At 40.1% G+C, this 20,265-nt stretch overlaps 1 protein-coding gene across 1 annotated transcript; it reads right to left on the bottom strand.

Annotated features, from left to right (window-relative positions):
• Nucleotides 1–18,110: 18,110 nt before the first annotated feature.
• On the bottom strand, nt 18,111–19,118 carry LOC131221558 (cysteine-rich repeat secretory protein 38-like). Its single transcript, XM_058216842.1, has one exon. It carries the CDS (start codon nt 19,049–19,051, stop codon nt 18,191–18,193), a length of 861 nt encoding a protein of 286 aa, XP_058072825.1. The 5' UTR covers nt 19,052–19,118; the 3' UTR covers nt 18,111–18,190.
• Between the last annotated feature and the right edge of the window lie 1,147 nt (nt 19,119–20,265).

Raw genomic sequence — 20,265 nt, forward strand, 5'->3', positions numbered from 1 at the left:
CACGTGGGCCGCACCATGAACATCCCAAATATCAAAGGTCAGGATAATACACGCATTGATTAAGCCAAAATGTACCAAGAACATAGACCGTCGCACTTCTTCGGAACCCTCTTCTTCTTCTTGTAAGTTTGACTTGACTGGTCGAAAATTTGTACATGGAATGCTCGATTTACACCTGCGCGGTGAACGGTCAGGAATTTAACACGTGTGGCGTGCACCCGGATCTCTGAAACGTGTTCCACTTAGCCATACGAATGGCACTCATTGAACGACGATAATTTTGTAAATACACGACTCATATTTTCAAAGATTTTGTTTTTGCATGGGACCCACCTTCTGGAATCATCCAGGACGCGGATTCTATTCGAGACGGTGTCGCGGAAAGTTCATTCGCTCAAATGCTAGGTGGGGCCTAACATGTCGTCTGCAAGAAATTCACCACGTCCATCTGGATTTTCTGCTCATTTCAAAAGATAAACCAAAAGTTAGGTGGATCCAAACCTCAAGTGGGCAAATCGAGAGGAAAGAGTGGAGATTAAGGGCCTGTTTGGCCGCGTGAATTAAGGTCGATTGCATGGGATAGAATAATTTATGACTTGCAGTTGCATATGGTGTACACCTCTATCATATGTGCCGCCGGTGAACTGTTTGGTCCCGTGGGATATCGAAAAGCGCGTCCCTCCTTGCAACTTCACCCACTCTACGGGTAACTACGTGGGACCCACCTGATTTATCTCTTTAATCCACTTCGTCCATCCATTTTATTAGATAATTTTATATGTTCAGCCTAAAATTGAAGCACACCCAAAGTTCAAGTGGACTACACCACAGGAAACACTATGAATTGAACTTCTCCTGCTGAATTTCTTTTTGGGGTACAGAAGTTTTTGATCTATCTGATATTTATTTATTTTTCCCTTTATGTCTTTTAGATCTTATGATCACTTTGGATGACAAATAAATTACATTGTGGGTCCTAGGAAGAATTCAACAGTGGGAATCATTATTCCCACTCTTTCCTATGGTACGGAGCAGTAGAGCTTTTGATATGCTTCAAGTTTTGACTCAATGCCTCAAATTAGCTGGAAAAATGGATGGACGGCGTGGATAAGCCGCATACATTCGCTATGGGCCCTATTATAAGAAAAAACATCTTAAATCGATAAGCCGCATATCTCGGTGGGATTTCAAAATCCCACCAACTCCATCGCATGTACCAATCCCTGTTAATATGCCGAGAGACCGACGTCATCCAAACACCACTCCATCCATCACATTAGGGATTAAAGAATCCCATCCACCATAATACCCATTAAGCCAGCTACCCAAACTGGCCCTAAAGGACCACGTTGAAACAATCATATGGCTAAAGAAGTTACTTATCATACTATGTTTTTTATTTACTTATTTGTTGTTTTTCATTTGGGGTTCAGTTAATCTGACATAGGACGGACATGTAGAGGTCAAGCATGGTCTTTCCATAGAGTTTCTCTAGACTCCTAATAGAAACTTTTTAAATCTATGATTAAAAAATAATAAAATAAAAACTAATATTTGAATAAACGAGTTTCCACCCCTTTAAATAAGGGTACTAAGCCATGGAATAAGTTTTAGAATTAAACTACAACTAAAATTCTTAGAATTGGTGACTTACTATAAATAGTAATCTTACTATTTATGGACAGTGGTGATTCCTATTAGTGTGCGTGGATTTCGGTGAAAAATAGTGTCCTATTTGGCTTATTATATGCACTTCTAATGTTGTGCACAACTTTTAATTAAAGCTGAAGAGTTATACTAAAACTTACTATAAATAGTAAAAATGAAAATAAAATAGAAATTGGACCGTCGATCTAATGGCATTTCATGCGGGCAACCTGACATAGTGGGGTTGGGTGGCTAAACTAACACGTCCTACCCTAAAATTAGATATGGTATGTTTGATAGCTCAATATAATTTGCGAGATACGATCCATTTTAAGTTCTAAAAGCCTGGATCACTTCTGTTGTCGACTAAGCCTTTTCTGATTCATCTTAGCTATGAAACTGTTGCAACCCGCTTTACATCATAATCCAGATGGAAATGACCTTATGAATGGTTTGGATGGCTTATACATATCAAGCTGCACCCAATTAAGTTATTCATCTAGGTGCACACAAATAGGTTTGAACCGTAGTTATTTCCCTTCCCACGTTTTCCTCCTTTGTCCCAATTGAGTTTTATACCGGCTTCAATGTTGGTCTCATCTCTCAAAATGAGATGGAATAACGGATCCACAGCTGAATTTCTGACAAGCATCACGGTGCGCAGCCTCTACTTTTTCAATAAAGAAGTATAAAAAATAAGGGAAAATAAGGTAGTAACCACCATTTTTCTGCCAACATGTCACATGTTAAATAAATTTAAGCCGTACAAAAGGTGATATTTATAATGAAAATTAATTCTTTTTAAATGGACGGATAACATTATAACGGAATGTACAAGACAGGCTCACGTGATAAATGGATCAACACAATGTTTCTTCTAAGTGTTCTCCATTATCTATAACACATTTTTTGCGGATGAGAAATCCTTCTTGCAAAACAGCTTCACAGAAATATGGCGCAGGATCGTATGCTTGGTATGCAGCCTTGACCTTTTTTAATAAATAAATGAAGTAAAGTGCATGCAGCGCATTGGACCTGTCAATACGAAGGTCGTGGTCAAGAGGCGACCGCAGCTTTTCCAGCTTTTGTTAGGTGTGGAATAGGGACGCGGCTTCGGTGGATACCCGACCTTAAAACCTACGTTCATATCTGTGATGCCGCGTTCCGGTCGATCATGTCCCGTCGGATACCTGACAAGTAATGGAGAACAAAAAAGACACAAGGAGTGGTGGTGATGAGTGGGGACTCTTGACTAAGTCAGATGTACAGACTCATAGTGTGCCTAGTTGGATCAGGGTAGTTGTCCATACCTTGTTCCCATAGTAGGGGGTCAATTTATAAGTCCTCTGGGTCAATTACATATTAGGGTGAGTTTGATGGAGGGACTTGTATCGTAGAATCAATCAGCCTTTGGATAGTTTTCTGATTACGCCTCAATGGGCATGATCCTCGGTTGAGATCTCGCTAGGCAATCCCGTCCATATACAATGGGGATCCTCTCTGGATGTTTTCTATTTTGAGGTTGTGGTCAGTATCTAAGGCCGAGGTCGGTACTAGAGGCCGAGGTCAATGGTCAAGGCCGACCTCCAAGGTTGATGCCGTGGTCGAGATCGGTACCTAAGGTCGGTGTTCGAGGCCAACCTTCAAGGTTAGTGGCCGAGGATCGAGGCCGGCCTCCAAGGTTGGTGGTCGAGGCTATCGTGTGGGGTTGAGGTTGGCAGTCGAAGTTAGGATTTGTGGTTGCCACTCGGGCTGGTCCCGGAGGTCGGGGTCGATACCTGAGGTCGGGTTGGTGCCCCGACCCTTCTTAGGGAGCTTCTCGTGAAAATGGCCTTGCTATGTCCTAGGCATTAAGCTAGTTCAATTTTACCCATAACAACCGCCCCCTTATTTTCGAGTTCGACTTTTGTGAGCTCGGGAAGTAATAAGGTATGGACTGATGCATGGGTGAGATATTTCGAATTTTAAGGGAGGCCAGCTCGCCTTCCAGGTATATTTGGACTTTTTAGTTTGCCATTTAATGCTGGAGTGGGATGGAGACGACGCTCGATATGATAATCGAGGAGGATATCATGACCGCGCTCCGTACGAGGAGACGTGTGAGTGGTGAGCGCCAGATACTCTTTAAGCGAGTTATGAGCTAACACCGGTCAACCCAAAATTAATGCAGGCCGAGGATGAACCCCTTGCTGCCGCATGGATAAGAATGTGCGCTAATGCACCTTTTCACATTTTGGCAATTAATGCATGCATTTAATGCTTTTGCTATAGAAGCCTTATAAATAGGGAGGGGTTGCCCTCATTTCCTTTACTCGCTAGCTTACGTGACTCCTGCGCCGATTCCTTCTCTCGTTCTCTTCTTTTCTTCTCGCCGGATCTGGTCATTAGGCGATTTTTGGTACGTTTTCTTCTTTGCATTCTTTGTCGTGAACCTTCTTCTCCGATTTTCTCTTGTTCTTCTCCTTCATTTCTCCCATTAAATGTTGTTGGAAGGTTTTGACAGAACGTCTGTATTAAGGGCCTTCCATGGGGAATTCATCGCTGAAAAGCATGGATTCCCAATTAGGTGCCTCCTCGAGCAAACCATCTCTGGTGATGGCAGCTCGGGAGTAAGAAGTTATATCTACTCCATGAGCTTAGCATTCGCTAGAGGTCTGCCTTTGGAGGTGGGCCCTTTTGGATCGATGCTTCGGGAAGCAGGCCTTGTTGGGAAATGAGGTTGAAAATGTCCTCTAACTCGGCAGTCTGCTCCCCGGAAGCCTTGTACGCTTCCATGGCCACCACCTGCACTGCAGGGATCGAAGACTCGACCTCCACCAGTTTGGCCTCCACCTTAGCCAGCGCAACCTTGACTATTCTCTTTGGCCTGCCAACTCGGCCATCTCGTCTCATTCCTTGATTAGAAGAGCGGTAATTGTAATGACCTGGATAAAATGCAACCAATCTATGCATGCATGTCAAACCACATACACTATGCACCCTTTATATGTTGCACACATGTGACACACATGCGAAAGACATAAGAAATAAATGGGTATAAACGTAATTTTCTTTTCTTTTCTTTTTTGAAGAAAAAAATGTGCGATATGTAAGAGTACTACAAAAAAATCGAGAAAAATATATGGACTTTGAAAGTTTTTAATTACGGATTAAATCTGTACTATTGATGCTACAGATTTAATTCGTACCTAAAACTTAATTAATCCGTAGCTAAAACCTACATCCTCACCAAATCCATATTAGATATTGATGGTGCTTAAGAGGCTCCAGGGGGCCATTGGAATATAAGTTTTTGATCTAAGCCATCCATAAATTCTAATATATAATTTTAGTGGATGAGCCGAAAAATTATGGAGATTAAAGGTATAAGTGACCACACCATAAGAAATAATAAAAATTAAATTTTTATTGTTAATATGTTGTATGGTCTTTTTGCAGCTTAGATCTAACTCATTTTTTGCATGAACCTTTAAAATAATACTTTAAAATTAATGGACGGAGTGGATAAATAACATATATCACGGTGGGCCCCACGGTCCTAAAACCCACGGCTTAAAGGGCCGTCTGTCACGCGCCCTTCCCAAAGATGAAATCCAAATCCATCCACCCTTTTCTCCCGCGCGCAGACCTCCAAAAACCCCATTTCCATTGCCTTCTCTCCATCTCTCTCTCTCTCTCTCTCTCTCTCTCTCTCTCTCTCTCGCTTTCCCTCCCTCTCTCTGCCACTCCCTCTCCCTCTCGCGCACTCTCCCTCCCTCTCTCTGGCTCATGGAGAATCCAGAGGTTTGAAATTGGGATATTTGTGAGAGAAACTTAGAGATTCAAGGAGTTTATGTATAGCGAAGCTCTCTGCGGCTTTAATGGCGGACCTGCCGCATCCTTATGCAGTTCTTTGAAGGGAATGCTTGCAGATTTCAGATCTCTCGTTTCTTCTTTTAAAGGTATGTTCCTCTGTTTTTCCTTTATCTTGTTACGGCCGTGTATTTCGAATGAATGCTAGTGAAGATATCTAGATTTGGAGCATTTTTCTGTGTTATTTTGAGCTTTCAGCGTCGAAATTTGAACTTCGGCTGTAGTAGCTAACGCTTGAAGATTTTATACAAATGTGATTAATTATCACAAGGAATATATGGTACTGTTACACCGAATTTATACAAATGTGGCCTTAATTCGCTAATCCAGAATGTAGATTTTATAGGACCCACCACAGATTTGGGGTGAACGGAAACTCTTCCTGATTGGAAGATCCTAGCCCTAACTGGAGTGTCATCCCTGTTTGGTAGCATTCTCCCCTGTTTTGCTGCATCCTCTGATTGCTTCTGGTATTGGTATTTGAAGATGCCTATTCTGCCAATATATGCTATTGTGGGGTCGATTGCTTCAGGGCTGGTGGTGCTATCTGCTGGTGGCTTGGTTTCTAGTGTTTCACTAGTAGAGGTGTGGCTAGAGAATCCAATGCTCTCGAGGAAGCCTGGCTTTTCCTGCTTTCGGGTTTTTGGTGCAACGGAGAAGGCTTGTTTGGGTGACAAATTTGTTAGTAGACCCTTCCCATCATCCAAACCTCTTTGAGGACAAAATTTCCTATTTTGTGTTAGGGCTGGAGCTGCTGAGTTTTGGTTACATCCTTCGAACTGGTGCTAATCGGAGGATTTAGGATTTAGAGTCTAATGGAAGGTTTTTGGTTAAATCATTGGCTCAATTGTCCAATGGCAACTCGGGTAGAGCCATAACATTCTCAAAGATCTAGATTGTTGCTACCCCATTGAAGGTTAGAGCTTTTGTTTGCACAACTTGACTTGATACAATGCTGTCAACCACCTCACCAAAAAAAGGGATGATTATGCCAGATAAACACTTGTTTTGTTCCACCAATGAACAGTCGGGCAATCATCTCCCTCTTTACTATGACTAAGCGAGAGAATTACAGTTAGTTGTCATCTCCAAGTTTAGGATGGTTTGGTTCTTTCCCAATACTATCCTGGATACAACCAACAGCTGTTCCACAATGGCTTAGGGCCCTATTGGTCACATCCTCAGGAGCACGGCTGCTCATGCTGTTTTGTGGTTTCTATGGAAAGCTGTCAACTAAGCCTTTCAACCTCATTACATCTGGGCGAAGGCTGACTCCAGATTCACAAGGATATTCCTCTGCGATGTTGAAAGCTAGTTGGACTAAGGTGTTGTAATTTAATTGGAAAAAATCAAAGTCTACTACTTAGAATCCTCCACCACTCAGGCTCTTCAAGGAAAACTTTGATGGAAGCCCACTAGGCAAACCTAGGCTTGTTGTTGTGGGGGTTTAGCCCGCAACAGTATAGGAGTGGTTCTTGTGGATTTCCCCAGCCCCATTGGCTTCAACAATTCAAACTTAGCCTAATTGTGGATGGGCTTGCAAAGCTTAGGGCTTTGAGGAATGAGCTTCATGACAACAGGAGATGATTTTTATGGCCTATGGGTGTTTTGCATGGGTAGCTTGGTGTTCTTTTAGTTGTTGTTCTTGCTCATAGAAGGCTTGGTTTTGCTTCTTCTATTGTATCCCTCTTTATTCTTTTAATAAAGTTCTCAGTTTACTCATAAAAGTATAAATAATAATAATAATAATAATAATAATAATAATAATAAAAGGAAGCCTGCATTCAGTAAGGCCATAAAGATACCGATCTTAACACCCATCACCTTTGTTGTGAAAATCCTACAACATACGATCATATTGTTTCGTCATTAAAAAAAAAAAAAAGGTTTGCACTGAACTTGAGTCCTAATGATAATTAATATGTAAATTTGGCATAGTTAAGTTTTTTCTTATGATGATTAAATAGTTTAGGTTAGTGTTATGTAAGAGACTAAAAGGCTATAACATGGAAATGCAGGTACCATAATAGGATTGGCCTATTTCTGATGGCAGATTGGTCTATGTTGTCCTATTGCCATGAAATGTTATGATTTGATTATAATTATTATTTCTAACAGTAGAATGTTATTTATTTGAAACTATATTACTTTTCCATGGCATTGACATCATTGCAATTTGTAGCCTGTCCCAGCTATTTGGTATCTTATTCTGCCCAAGTCAAAACAAGAATTATCATGATTGCTTGCTGATAGTTCAACAACCAGCTGCACACCTAACATTAACCATCCTTTACCCAGGCTGGGGACCAGCTGATGCAATCACTGCCAGGTGGAGTTTGTGATTCAAGTAGTTAACCATTTCAAAGACTAAAGCCACCTTCATTATTCTTGGAAACTTTTGTGGAGGAATTGTAAAGCTGTGGAGAATATGTACAGTTTACTCAGGTTCTTTCAGCTTATGTGTGAATTATTTAAATTGTTCTACATGTTAAGAATCATTTATCTTTCTTCCTTTCATCATCATCATCACAATCAACATCATAGCCTTATCTCTTTTGCTTTATTTTCCAAAAAATAAAATAATTTTACAGCTTACAACATGACTTAGTGATTAAAACAACAGGTTGGCAAAAGGTTTTCTGACCTGATTTGAGTTTATGAACATTAAGGATCATACAAGCATAAGACCACTATGAAATGCAACAGGTGTTATCCAAATATGTCAACAGGGGACCAGAAAATCCCACAAAAGAGAATCCTACGACATAATCATATCAAAAATACGCCAAAGTGTTAAAAACAAGGATCAATCACGTCTATTAATAAAAAAAATCTTAGACTCGTAAAAAAAAAAAAGAACTGATATTCAAATGAAGAACTTAGTTGGATACTTAGCTCCCACATGCACCTCACTCAATAAATGCTCTCATTTCAATATTATTCTCAATAAAGAATAAGGATAACACCGTTCAAGTTTAAAATTATGATAAAAGTCCAGTCGACCTATGATGAGGCTATAATCATAAGAAAGGCATAGTGGGGCCTAAACAGTTTACCAACCAAATAGGATTATGCCTTAGTTTGCGATGAGTACTTGTGCCATGGTGAGATCAGGTTTGTCAATAGTGGAAATAGTCTGTTTCTACATCTGCCCTCTACTCATTCGATAAAATGCCTGAAAAGGATGTTTCTTGTTAATGGTTGTTGCTAATTGAAGCCATGCATCGGTCCAACTGAGGATCCTAACTAGCCCTAAACAAATCTGAATAAATAAATAAATAGTTTTGTATTGGTTGGAAATGAATTTCCATTGTACTCATAAGGCTATTCAAGTGGTTTGCTCACTTGCACAAAATCATTTACGACTTAAACCATTTACCACCATCCAAACAACCACTTAGGTATTGTTTCAAATTTTCAGATATTTGGCATGGAAACCTACCCGTCTTGTCAGGTTTTGTAGACGTAGTTTGTTAGAATGCAATCCTTTATCTAGACCCCCGTTGGTTCCAAAGCCCATTTTTAATTGTAGGTTTCAATATGAATCTTCATTTTTGGCTTTTGGTTATGGAAATTGTTAATACTTGTCGTTAAAACCTCAGTTTTAGAAGTCTTACAATTTCATGTCTGCATTTTGTTTGCTGATTCTCACTATATTTTAGCTTCTCTCTTCTTCTTTTTATGGACGGTGTGAATAAAACATCATTGTGGGTAGGTGGACGATGTGAATAAAACACATACATCATTGTGGGTCCCATGTGGGGCCCACCATAATGTTTATCTAACATCCAATCTGTTGATAAGGTCACGTAGACCCAGAGAAAGAGGGAAAACAAATTTCATGCTGATCCAAGACTTCCGGGACACCCAAAAAGGGGTGCAATGGCAGACGTCCAATCCCACTATTTCCTGCCTTGTGGGCCACCTGAGCTTCAAGTACGGCTGATTTTGGGGGTGGCCCACTGCCCTAAGGGTCAGATAAAAATGGACGGTGTTGATGATCACAACACATCATGGTGATGCCCACGGCTGGGACCGTGGTCCCTACTATCCGTCCGCCAAAACGTAATAGTAGGCGTTGCCTGTTTATTTATTTATTTTTTTTTGAAATCATGTTTTCTCACTGTTTTTCGTGCGTGGGACCCGCATCGGAAGAGTCCACCCCGCCCATTAGTTCCCATAATTCAAGACAAGCCAAACAAGCCCAATATTCGATATATTTTAGCGTATCAAAACATTAGGGTAAATTTCAATGGTAGTTAGACACACTATTTGTTATACTATGGCCCACCAGAAAATTAGATTAGCTTCACTTTTCGGCTCAACGCCTAAAATGAGCTGGGGAACAGAATAGACGGTGTGGATTGGATCAATGCATCAGGGTGGAGCCTGTGTGAGCGGCCCACCCAAAAGCCTTAAAAATCCTTTTTTTTTGTTGCTCTGTGAACTCACGTCCAGCGTCCCTGGACGCTGGACGGACGGCGTGAATATGCAAATTCTTCAAGGTGGGTCCCACATGGACGTGGCCCACCTAATAGGATCCATTTGATATTCGTGTCATCCCATCACCCTAAGGTAAGGCCCACATGGTTTAGACGGTGTAGATCCTACACGTCCATTAAGTGGGTCCCACAAAGGTGGATGACTTGGATAAAATGTATACATCAAGGGGCTAAAATCAAAAGGGCTAAAATCAAAAGAAAAGGAAGAGAGAAAGAAAAAGATCAAGTGATGGAGGAACCCCTACACTATGGGCCCTCCCTTCCATAATTTAAAACATACATCAAGGTGGGTCCCAATACATATAGGCCCACCGATCAAAATCAACGGTGGAGATCCTTTCTCCACCAAAATGTATAGTCTAGATGATCCTATTTATGTAAGGAAGATAAACATCATGATGGGGTCCAAGGAGAATGGCCCCATCATGGAATGATTATGAGGATCAAGGTGACCCATCGGCCATATGTAGGGTCCAAAGTGAGATCCATACCATCAATCGGTAGGCCTTACTTGGCCCATCATCAAAACATGAAAATCTAGCCTATAAAAGCACCCACCGTTCGATCTTCTTGGTCCGATGGAATGCCGATCTCCTTGTGCTTCACTTTGATGGAAGGTGATGAGAGTTGAATGGCTAAGATGAAGGATTTGGGATGGGAAATTGGGCCACACACAACTCACTTTCTCTCCATGGGAAGGCTTAGACGTCCACTTTTTTTGTGCTTGAAAAATGTGTTTGAGAAATGACAGAGAGAGGGTTGTAGGGAGAGAGAGGTGAGTGATGGATGTGAGGTGAGTGATGGGTGAGATGAGAGCTTGGTTGACTTGGTGGTTGCTTGACTTGTGAAGAAAGAAAGTATGGGTGCTCTTGTACTTGACATGAGGTGATTGATTGATTGATTGATGGGACATGATGTAGAGATTCTCTTTGGATTGCAAACGCGTGGCGTTTTCTTCGAAATAAACGCCAGCCCACATCTCCCTGCCAGGGTATCGAATCGGTATGCAAGACGCGGCGTTGGAACCGTGGCGATGGTGTGGTCGCAATGGTATAAGTCTCAGATTAAGCTAACTCAAATATAAAGGATACGACTCAGGGTCGTGCACAAACATCGATTATAAGTTGTAAGTTGCCGGAATTCGACGGAAATGATCGCGGGAGTCGACGAAATAGTACGGACTAGCATACGGGTCTTACACAAACTTTAACCTATAACCTATAACCTAAACTTATAACCTATAACCTAACCTTAACCTTAACCTAAACCTAAAACCTAAACCTTAGCCTATAACCTAAAACCTAAACTTAAACCTAAAACCTAAATGTATTCTCAAATCTCTAAACCTAAACCTACACCTAATCCTAATCTCAACTCCCTAACCTAAACCTAAACTTAAACTTGAAAACCCAAAACCTAAACCCGAACCCGAATTCTTAAACCTAAACCTTAACATATTCTCAATCCCCTAAAGCTATAACCTATAACCTAAACTTAAACCTAAACCTTAACCTAAACCTAAACATATATCCTTAACCTAAACCAAAACCTATAACCTAAACCTTAACTTATAACCTATAACCTAACCTCAACCTAAACCTAAAACTATAACCTAAAGCTATAACCTAAAACCTAAACCTAAATCTAAAACCTAAATGTATTCTCAAATCCCTAAACTTAAACCTACACCTAATCCTAATCTCAACTCCCTATTAAACCTAAACTTAAACTTGAAGACCCAAACCTAAACTCGATCCCAAACTCGAACTCAATTGATGTAATAATGTAGCCTAATCACATGGCAACAAACAAGAAAATCTTACTTTGTTGGCAAGCATACTCAAACTCAAGCATCACAATGCATCTATTTCCATCTCCATTATCTCTTATAGCATAGATTATTTGAGATTTGCATTTATCTCATTTTTAGAGTCATGTCCTAACAAAATATGATAATATTAATAGACAACGTGGACTTGTCACCAACATTATTCCAAGACCCATATAACTTCTCCTTATAGGAAGTTGGGTAGGGCACATGCAGCTTGAATCCATCAAAGGAGATAAGGATCACCTCTCATATGTTCTCTCTCTTTTCATTAGTTTGGGTTTAGATGGATGTGAATATGATGAAATATATTATATAACAAGTGGGGGAAAAAAATAAAGACGTTTTTTACTTACAAAACATTTCGTAGGTAAAAGTCTCATCTACGTTTTTTACCTACGAAAGTTTTTGTATGTAAAAGTCTTATCCACATTTTTTACCTACAAATATTTTCGTAGGTAAAAGTATTATAAAATATTTTTACCTACGAATGAATTCGTCAGTAAAACTCTTACCGCAAACCTTTTCAAGGTAGTGGGAAAACCCCTAGAAGTAAATTTTAAATCATTATTCCCGACGAATGTTTTCGTCAGTAAAGATGGCTTTTACCTACGAAATTATATTTCCTAGGTAAAAGTAAGCTTTTCGATTTTATTTTTTTTGGTTTTTCAAAAATTCAAAACACCCTGTACCTGCGAAAATGGTCGTCAGTAAAGATGGCTTTTACCTAAGAAATATAATTTCGTAGGTAAAAGTAACCTTTTCGATTTTTTGTTTTTTCAAAAATTCAACACACCCTTTACCTACGAAACTTTTCGTAGGTAAAGATGGCTTTTGTAAACATAGCTTTTACCTACGAAATCTAATTTCGTAGGTAAAAGTAACCTTTTCAATTTTTTATTTTTTCAAAAATTTAACACACCCTTTACCTATGAAAATTTTCGTAAGTAAAGATAGCTTTTACCTACAAATAATAGTAACTTTTTCAATTTTTTTATTTTTTCAAAAATTCAAAACACCCTTTACCTACGAAAATAAAGATGACTTTTACCGGCAAAAAATTCTTATAGTGATAGCAAAGGTGACACCCATATGATGGATGACATACGTCAAAGGTAGGCCCACATGATGAACAACCCATATTGAAGGTGCCCCCCACATGATGAATGGTCCACATGGTGGACCCACACAATGCATGGTTCAAATCAAAGGTGGACCCCAGATGATGGATGACCCACATTAAAGTGTGAGCCAAAATGATGGACTCTCCACGTTAAGTGGGCTCCACTTGATGTATGGTCCACATCAAAGGTGGGACCAACATACTGGATAGTGGACATCAAAGGTGGGCCCACAGATAGACAATTGGCATCAAAGGTGGGCCCATATGATGAATGATCCGTATTGAAATGGGGGCCCACATAATGAATGGTCCACATCAAGGTGGCCCACATAATGGATGGAGTGGGCCACACATGATGATGGCCCACATCAAAGCGTGGCCTTTTGTGATGGACAATCTGCATTAAGTGGGCCCAACCTAATGGACGGTCCTGTCGTCCACATCCAAGGTCTCGCATGATGGATGACTCATATCAAAAGTGCCCAACATGATGGACGATCCATATAGAAGGTGGACCACACATGAGGGATGGTGGACATCAAAAGTAGGCCCCACATGATGGAAAACCCACTTCCAAGGTGTGGCACACATGATGAATACATTTAATGTGGGTTTCACATGATGGGTAGTGGACATTGATATAATGGAGCTGTAATATTTAAAAAAAATATCAATTACCGTTAGAAAAAACTCTCATTTGAATGTTTTACCAAATGCGCTTATTTTATATAAGGTTTTTTTTTTTTTTTTTTTGAAAACCTGATTTTATTAAATAAACTTATTTAAAATAGGAGCTAAAACAAAAAATAAAAAAATAAAAACTTATTAGAGTAACTCTTATTTGAAAAGCTCTCTCATTAAATCAGAATAGAGATGCCAAACGAGCCCTTACTGTTGACTAATTTTGTATCCACCATCCACTGGATAATAACAAATCAACCTATTAAGACATCATATCAGTATACTTTTGGTTTCATAAAACATAAAAAATGGTGTCCGCCATCCAGACGGCTCAATATGAGTTTCCCAAATGTGAAAATTGTAAGTTCCTTGGAATAAGCTATCACCGTCTAGTACTAGCATAGAAGTTTTCGTTGTCCCTGGGACTTCCACATCCACAAGGGTTCTTTCCTAACCAAGACCATAGGATTACTACCACGGAAATGGGAACCGATTGGCTACTCCCCCTGACACCAGGCAATGGCTGGTGGTCGGTGCTCCGTGGGCCCCACCATGATGTATGTGTTTCATCCATGACGTACATCTATTTTTACATATCATTTTACGGTATGAGACAAAAAATGAGGTATATACCAATCTCAAGTAGACCGCATTATAGGAAACAATGTTGAATGAGTGTTGATCATTAAAAACATTTTGGGGGCCAAAAAAGTTTTGGATCAAGCTGAACAGTACAGTGACCTTAGGAGGATTTTAATGGTGGATATCCAATTGCTATTGTTTTTATATGGTGTGGTCCACCTGAGATTTATATCCCTCTCATTTTTTGTATCAAGCCATAAAATGATCTGTAGCTCAACTGGCAGACTAAGTGGAGATACGTTGTTTCAACACTTGAGGTGTCACGCCCCAAACCCGGAAATCGGATTCACAGGAATCCTGATCACCGAACCCGGTGCCGACAGCCTCCGTAGTACCCCATTCTCGGCCCCCAGCGTACATATGCCAGGTTCCGATCCTGGGATCCTACAAGAAAAATTTTCCAACATACATTTGTCTCATGAGAAGCATAACCACAAGTATACCCAAATGATAAAGGCGACATCATCATCAGATATCCACTAATATAATCATTTGGATACAATGCAGAAAGGGAAATACATATATATCGAAATCAAAGCTCCAGAGGACAGCTGTATACTCCAAGCTTAATGCTGTTGTAACCTAACGCCACCTGCACGCATCTATTGTGCATAAGCTTACAAAAGTTTAGAGGGTGGTAAAAGTGTGTGCACAGGATAAGTGCCAAGTATACTATAAAGCCCATAAATCATACATCATCGGAATAAGCGAAAATACTGACAAGACATGAATCATACGGTATCAAAGTAAGCGAAAACACTGACAAGACATGAATCATACGATATCAAAGTAAGCGAAAATATACTGGTAAGTCCATGAGTGCTATCAGTCGTACGAAGGCTATGCGATGCAAAACATAATAAGACAATAACAGATGCTGGGGATGCAATGCAATATGCAAATCCTGACGAGCTACGAATACCATCAACCTCATCTAGGCCATATAAGTGCAAAAATATAGTAACACAAAATGCTAAGTACTGCAGATGCAATGTAATATGCGGTGCGAATGAAATGACCATGCTAAAATGTGAAGTCGGGATGATAGTACGTAGTATCCCAGGCTATGGGGTCCACCACAATGGACTTCTATCCAAACCAGTCTCATACCTAAATTTCGATAGTTCGACTCAATGTGGTAAACTCCTGATCTTAGGTTAGTCGTTCACCCAATAAAATTTGTAGCCATATGATGGTACACGTAACAAATAGTTATGCACCACCAATATGTTGATTAGGCCATAGAGACCCAGAGGAAGGGAAAAAATAAAGATCAGCTTGATCCAAAACTTTTATGGCCCCCAAAAAGTTTTTAATGGTTGAAATTCATTCAACACTATTTTCTGCAATGTGGTCTACTTGAGATTGGGATATACCTCTTTTTTTTTTTTTTTTTTTCTCATGCAATAAAATGATCTAGAAAAATAGATGGACATAATGGATGAAGCAAATACATCATGGTGGGGCCCACAGAGCACCGACCAAAGGCAGATTTCCAGCTAAAGCCTTTAGGGTGGGGCAACCGCATCTGTGAGAAATTTACCTCGCTCGTTTGTCTTTCGAGCTTATTTTATAATATTTTACCTGACGTTCGGTGATGAAAAACCCAAGTGTGCTACGCGAGGCAAACTTGGAGAGAGAAATATGTACCGTTGAAACCTTACTGAGCTCCACCTTGATTTTATATGCCATCCAAACCGTTTATAAGGTCATTAATACTGGGATGATGGAAATTATAAAAAATTTAGACTAAGTAAATCTTTTATGGCCACAAGAATGTACAACGGTTCTCACTGAATACCAACTGTTTCCTCTCGTGTGGTCCACTTGAGTCTGGATCCACTTCCTTTTTTGTAAAATATCTTAAAATGAGCTTGAAAAACGGATGAACGGGTAGATTTCTCACAGACATGGAAGTAGGCTCCACCCATCATCCTTGCGCAGGAACTTCCTTGCAAAAGGCTTTTACAGCAAATCCGCGTCCGCCATGTGCGCCTCACCGTCGGCTTTTAAAATCTCATTCAACGTATCTGTCAGCATCAACTTTTAAAAGTGTTTTGTCGTTCAACGCATCCTTCAGCTGTGAGCGGAGCATTGTCGAACGACCGGAACAGATGAGCTTATCCATCCAGAGTCCGGATCCTCTGTCATCAGGTCAACAGAGAATTCCTGATACCCAAATTCTCATTGGTCCACGTCACCACTCACTAAAAATATAAAAAATATATAAAACAGCTTCAGACGCCAAACCATTAGGGTAACAGGAATTCTCTGTTGACCTGATAACAGAGGATCCCGACTCATCCAACTGACATCAGCGTTGAATTTAGATAAATGACTCGTCTGCCCGTTTCCAATTTTAGGTCATTTTGACAAAACATGTAATCGCTATTCTTATTTTTACCATTACGGTAAAGGGATCTGCCCGATTCCACCGTCATGTTGACCCGTATCAATATAGAACACCTATTACAGATCGAAATTTTCCATATTCAAACGAAGGTTACATCTTCTCTAACAAAAGTCAGAAATTTCAGGTAGCCCACCATGAACAAAGTAAACTGTTGGTTAAAACAAGTTCTTCTAATCGTCTGTTTGTTTTGAATGATATGGCCCACCTTAGTTGCGAAATAGCCTGACGCTAGACCTGAAGATCTAAACCATGTAACCCATTTGATGGAAAGATATAATGTCACATATGTGTTCCACATGGATAGGTGTATTTGCCTGTGGATGGACAGGGCTCTCTGAACCCGTGAATCTGGAGAAAACATACCGTTAGTCTCAGATTTAAAGATTCTAAACATATGATATTTCGTTTGCATTTTGTTGAAATTAGCCGTTTCTTTCATTATTAACCAAAATCAGAGGAGATTTCTTATTGTGATTACCTATCTGCCGTGGGGTCCGTTAGAATAAACAAACCACATACCCCAAATTTAGTCGGCTTGTTTGCAGTTTAAAAGACTTCAACTCATTAGATTTGGCCATGACTCTCTTGAGTCAGTCTCAAGAAATCAACAAAAATTGATATGACTCTCCAACAATCTAAAACATTAATGTACCATTGTTAGCTGGATCATCCACAAAACCTTGACCTACAACACATTTTGCAGGGCTACTGTGATGTGTACATGACATCCAAACCGTCCATTTTGTGCACCCCCTCATTTACCATCCAAAATCAGATTGAACCGAAATTCAGGTGGGCCAGATCATCAGAAACTGTTGGAATGAAAACTCCCTCCATTAAAACCTTTTAATTGTGTCAATCCAAAATGCAGGTGGGCCATATCATGTGATGTTTGAGGTTTTGAGGCATGATTTTGTATGGTGTGGCCCAACTGAGTTTTGGGTTGGCTTGATTTGCTATGATGGACTGTTAGATGTTATGCACACATAACAGTGGTCCCAAAATGGCGATGTGGGCTAAGAAACATAGCTTCTTTTTTTTCTATTTCTTTTCTTTTCTTTTTCTTTTTTTTTTTTTTTTTTTTTTAATGTGGAAGTTTAATAAAATGCATCCCAATAAATTGTAATGCCATACGTAGGAACTTTAGCCTTAGAATATGGGTAATCTTTGAAAATTAGAGTGGTGTTAATCCCATCTAATACAACTTGATACCATTTAATCCCATAGACCAAACAAGCCCTTACTTTCTAAGGTGGATGGAGATAAATAAAAAATTTCAGTTTGGTTCTTCCAAAACTTCAAAATTTGGGTCAGTTGTTTTGAACATGGACGGTCGCAATGATCTTTTCGTATTGATCAAAGGGTTGAAATATTGAATCTGAGAGTTTTCTTCTCTCATAGCCTCATTTCATTGAAAGAATCCCATATGCAGCAGCTAGAGTCCACTGCGCATCTAAATTCTCTACAAAAAAATATAAGAGTGATTGCATATGTAAAATTCTCTACAGAAACATACCCTTTTCATCTCCATTGCGAGTATCAGTTTTGCGGTTTGTCTCTGAAGGGGGTGTTGAAGGAGGCGTTGAAGCTGGAAGGGGTGGCGGAGAGATCTCTGGTGAAATATCAAAGAAAAGGTATGGATCATACCTTATGTTACAACTCACACTGTAGATATTCCCTCCTGTTTTGTTACCACAACAGACAGGAATCTGATTGATCATCACTTGCAGACATGCGGTGCAATCGCTTTCCGATAAATCTCTGGTACACTGAGCTAGACCATATAAGTTTTGAAAGTCGGTCAGATCGACGGACCCAGTCGCGAATTTGGACGGCTTTGAAGAGGCCTTGAGTGTCAGATCTTTCATCAGACTTCCTAATTGCTGATTAAAAGTCGTTGCATTGGTTGTGTTCTCAACACGGTAAAGCAAAAGCCTAAAGGTAGTATCACGTTCGGAGGGGATGGACTGATATGAGTAACGTAAAATGCAATTGTAGTATCGGATGATGGCTTGCCTTTTGTTGGGACAGCGCTGGATGATCTCAACCGTCGAATTTTTTAGGCATGCTCGGCAATCTTCTTCGGTTGCACCGGTCATGCATTGAGAGTAGCCATAGACGATGTTGGGGTCTTCCCCGTAGGTAGCGTTGTAGTAGCCTGTGAGATTGATGGACCCATTTGGAGATAACGAAGGGAGTAGACGGTTGAGATTGGTTTCGAATTGGCTCCCGGAAGTGTAATTTGAAGCATCGGATGGACAGACGGTGAACAGTGGATCTACGGCTGTGATGGGATCTTGAGAAAGAAGTAGTAGGGAAGAAATTAGAAGTAAATGGAAGGATTTTGATACAAGAAAATGCATTTTGGAGAGAAGTGCATTGAGGTGTGGGGATTGATAAGAGCTTTATAAGAAGCGTTGAGGTTTCTCCGTGTTTGGCACGTCCAAGAAAAGGAGTGTATTTCAGTCCTCACGCGCTTATGGTCGCACGCGGATTTCCTGCCTTTTCCTGCGCAAGGATGCTAGGTGGGCCCCACCGAGATGTTTGTGAGAAATCCACCCTGTTCATCCGTTTTCAAAGATCATTCTAGGATATGAAACAAAAAATTATATGTACCCAAAACTTATGTAGGTCACACGAAAGAAAACAGTATGGGTTGAGTGTTGATCGTTGAATCCTTCTTGTGGCCATAAATTTTTGTGTTAGGCAATTTTTTTGTTTTTTGTTTTTTTTTAATTTTTTGTTGTATTTTCAGTTCATCTCAATGGTAATGACCTTATAAACGGTTTGGATGGCATATAAACATCAATTGGAGCCCATAAAGGTCTCAACGGTAGATAGTTATTTCCCCAATTTTCCCTCTCTAGTGACTCACTTTAGTTTTGGATTCACCTCATTTTTTGTCACATGTAGTATAATGATTTCTAAAAACGGATGGACGGGGTGGATTTCTTACAAACATGTCAGTGGGCCCCACTCAGAATCCTTGAACAGGAACTTCAGGAAATCCACGTCCTTCTTACAGGGAGTGGGTTCAGATTCGGTAGTGACCCCTCACAGTACCGAGCTCCCTGTGGTTAAGTGCTTGAAAAACCATGTGAGACCCACCAGGATGCGTGTATTCGATCCATTTCGTACATCCATTATGAAATCCCATATCACGGCATAATCCAAAAACTGAGGCAGATCCAAATCACAGGTGAACCACACCATTGAAAACAGTAGTGATTGAACGCTTATCATTAAAAAAATTTAGAGGGCCACAAAATTTTTGGATCCAGTTGATATTTGTGTTTGGCCTTCAACAAGGTCTGTGTGACCTAATCAACAGGTTAGATGGCAAATAAGCATTATAGTAAGCCCTATCAATGGTTGGCATCCAAGTATCACTGTTCTCATAGTGGGTCTCATATTCGAGATTTAGATTTGCCTCATTTCATGACACATGCAGTACCATGAGGTCCTAAAATGGATAGACAACATAAATAGTACACATATATCATAGTGGGGCTCACAGAATTTTTCCCCACCAACAAGTATCCAGCTGGGTAGAGGAGGGGTCACTAAGTGGAGTCGG

The sequence above is a fragment of the Magnolia sinica genome, chromosome 12, assembly GCF_029962835.1.
Source record: "Magnolia sinica isolate HGM2019 chromosome 12, MsV1, whole genome shotgun sequence".
NCBI classification, from domain to species: Eukaryota; Viridiplantae; Streptophyta; class Magnoliopsida; order Magnoliales; family Magnoliaceae; genus Magnolia; species Magnolia sinica.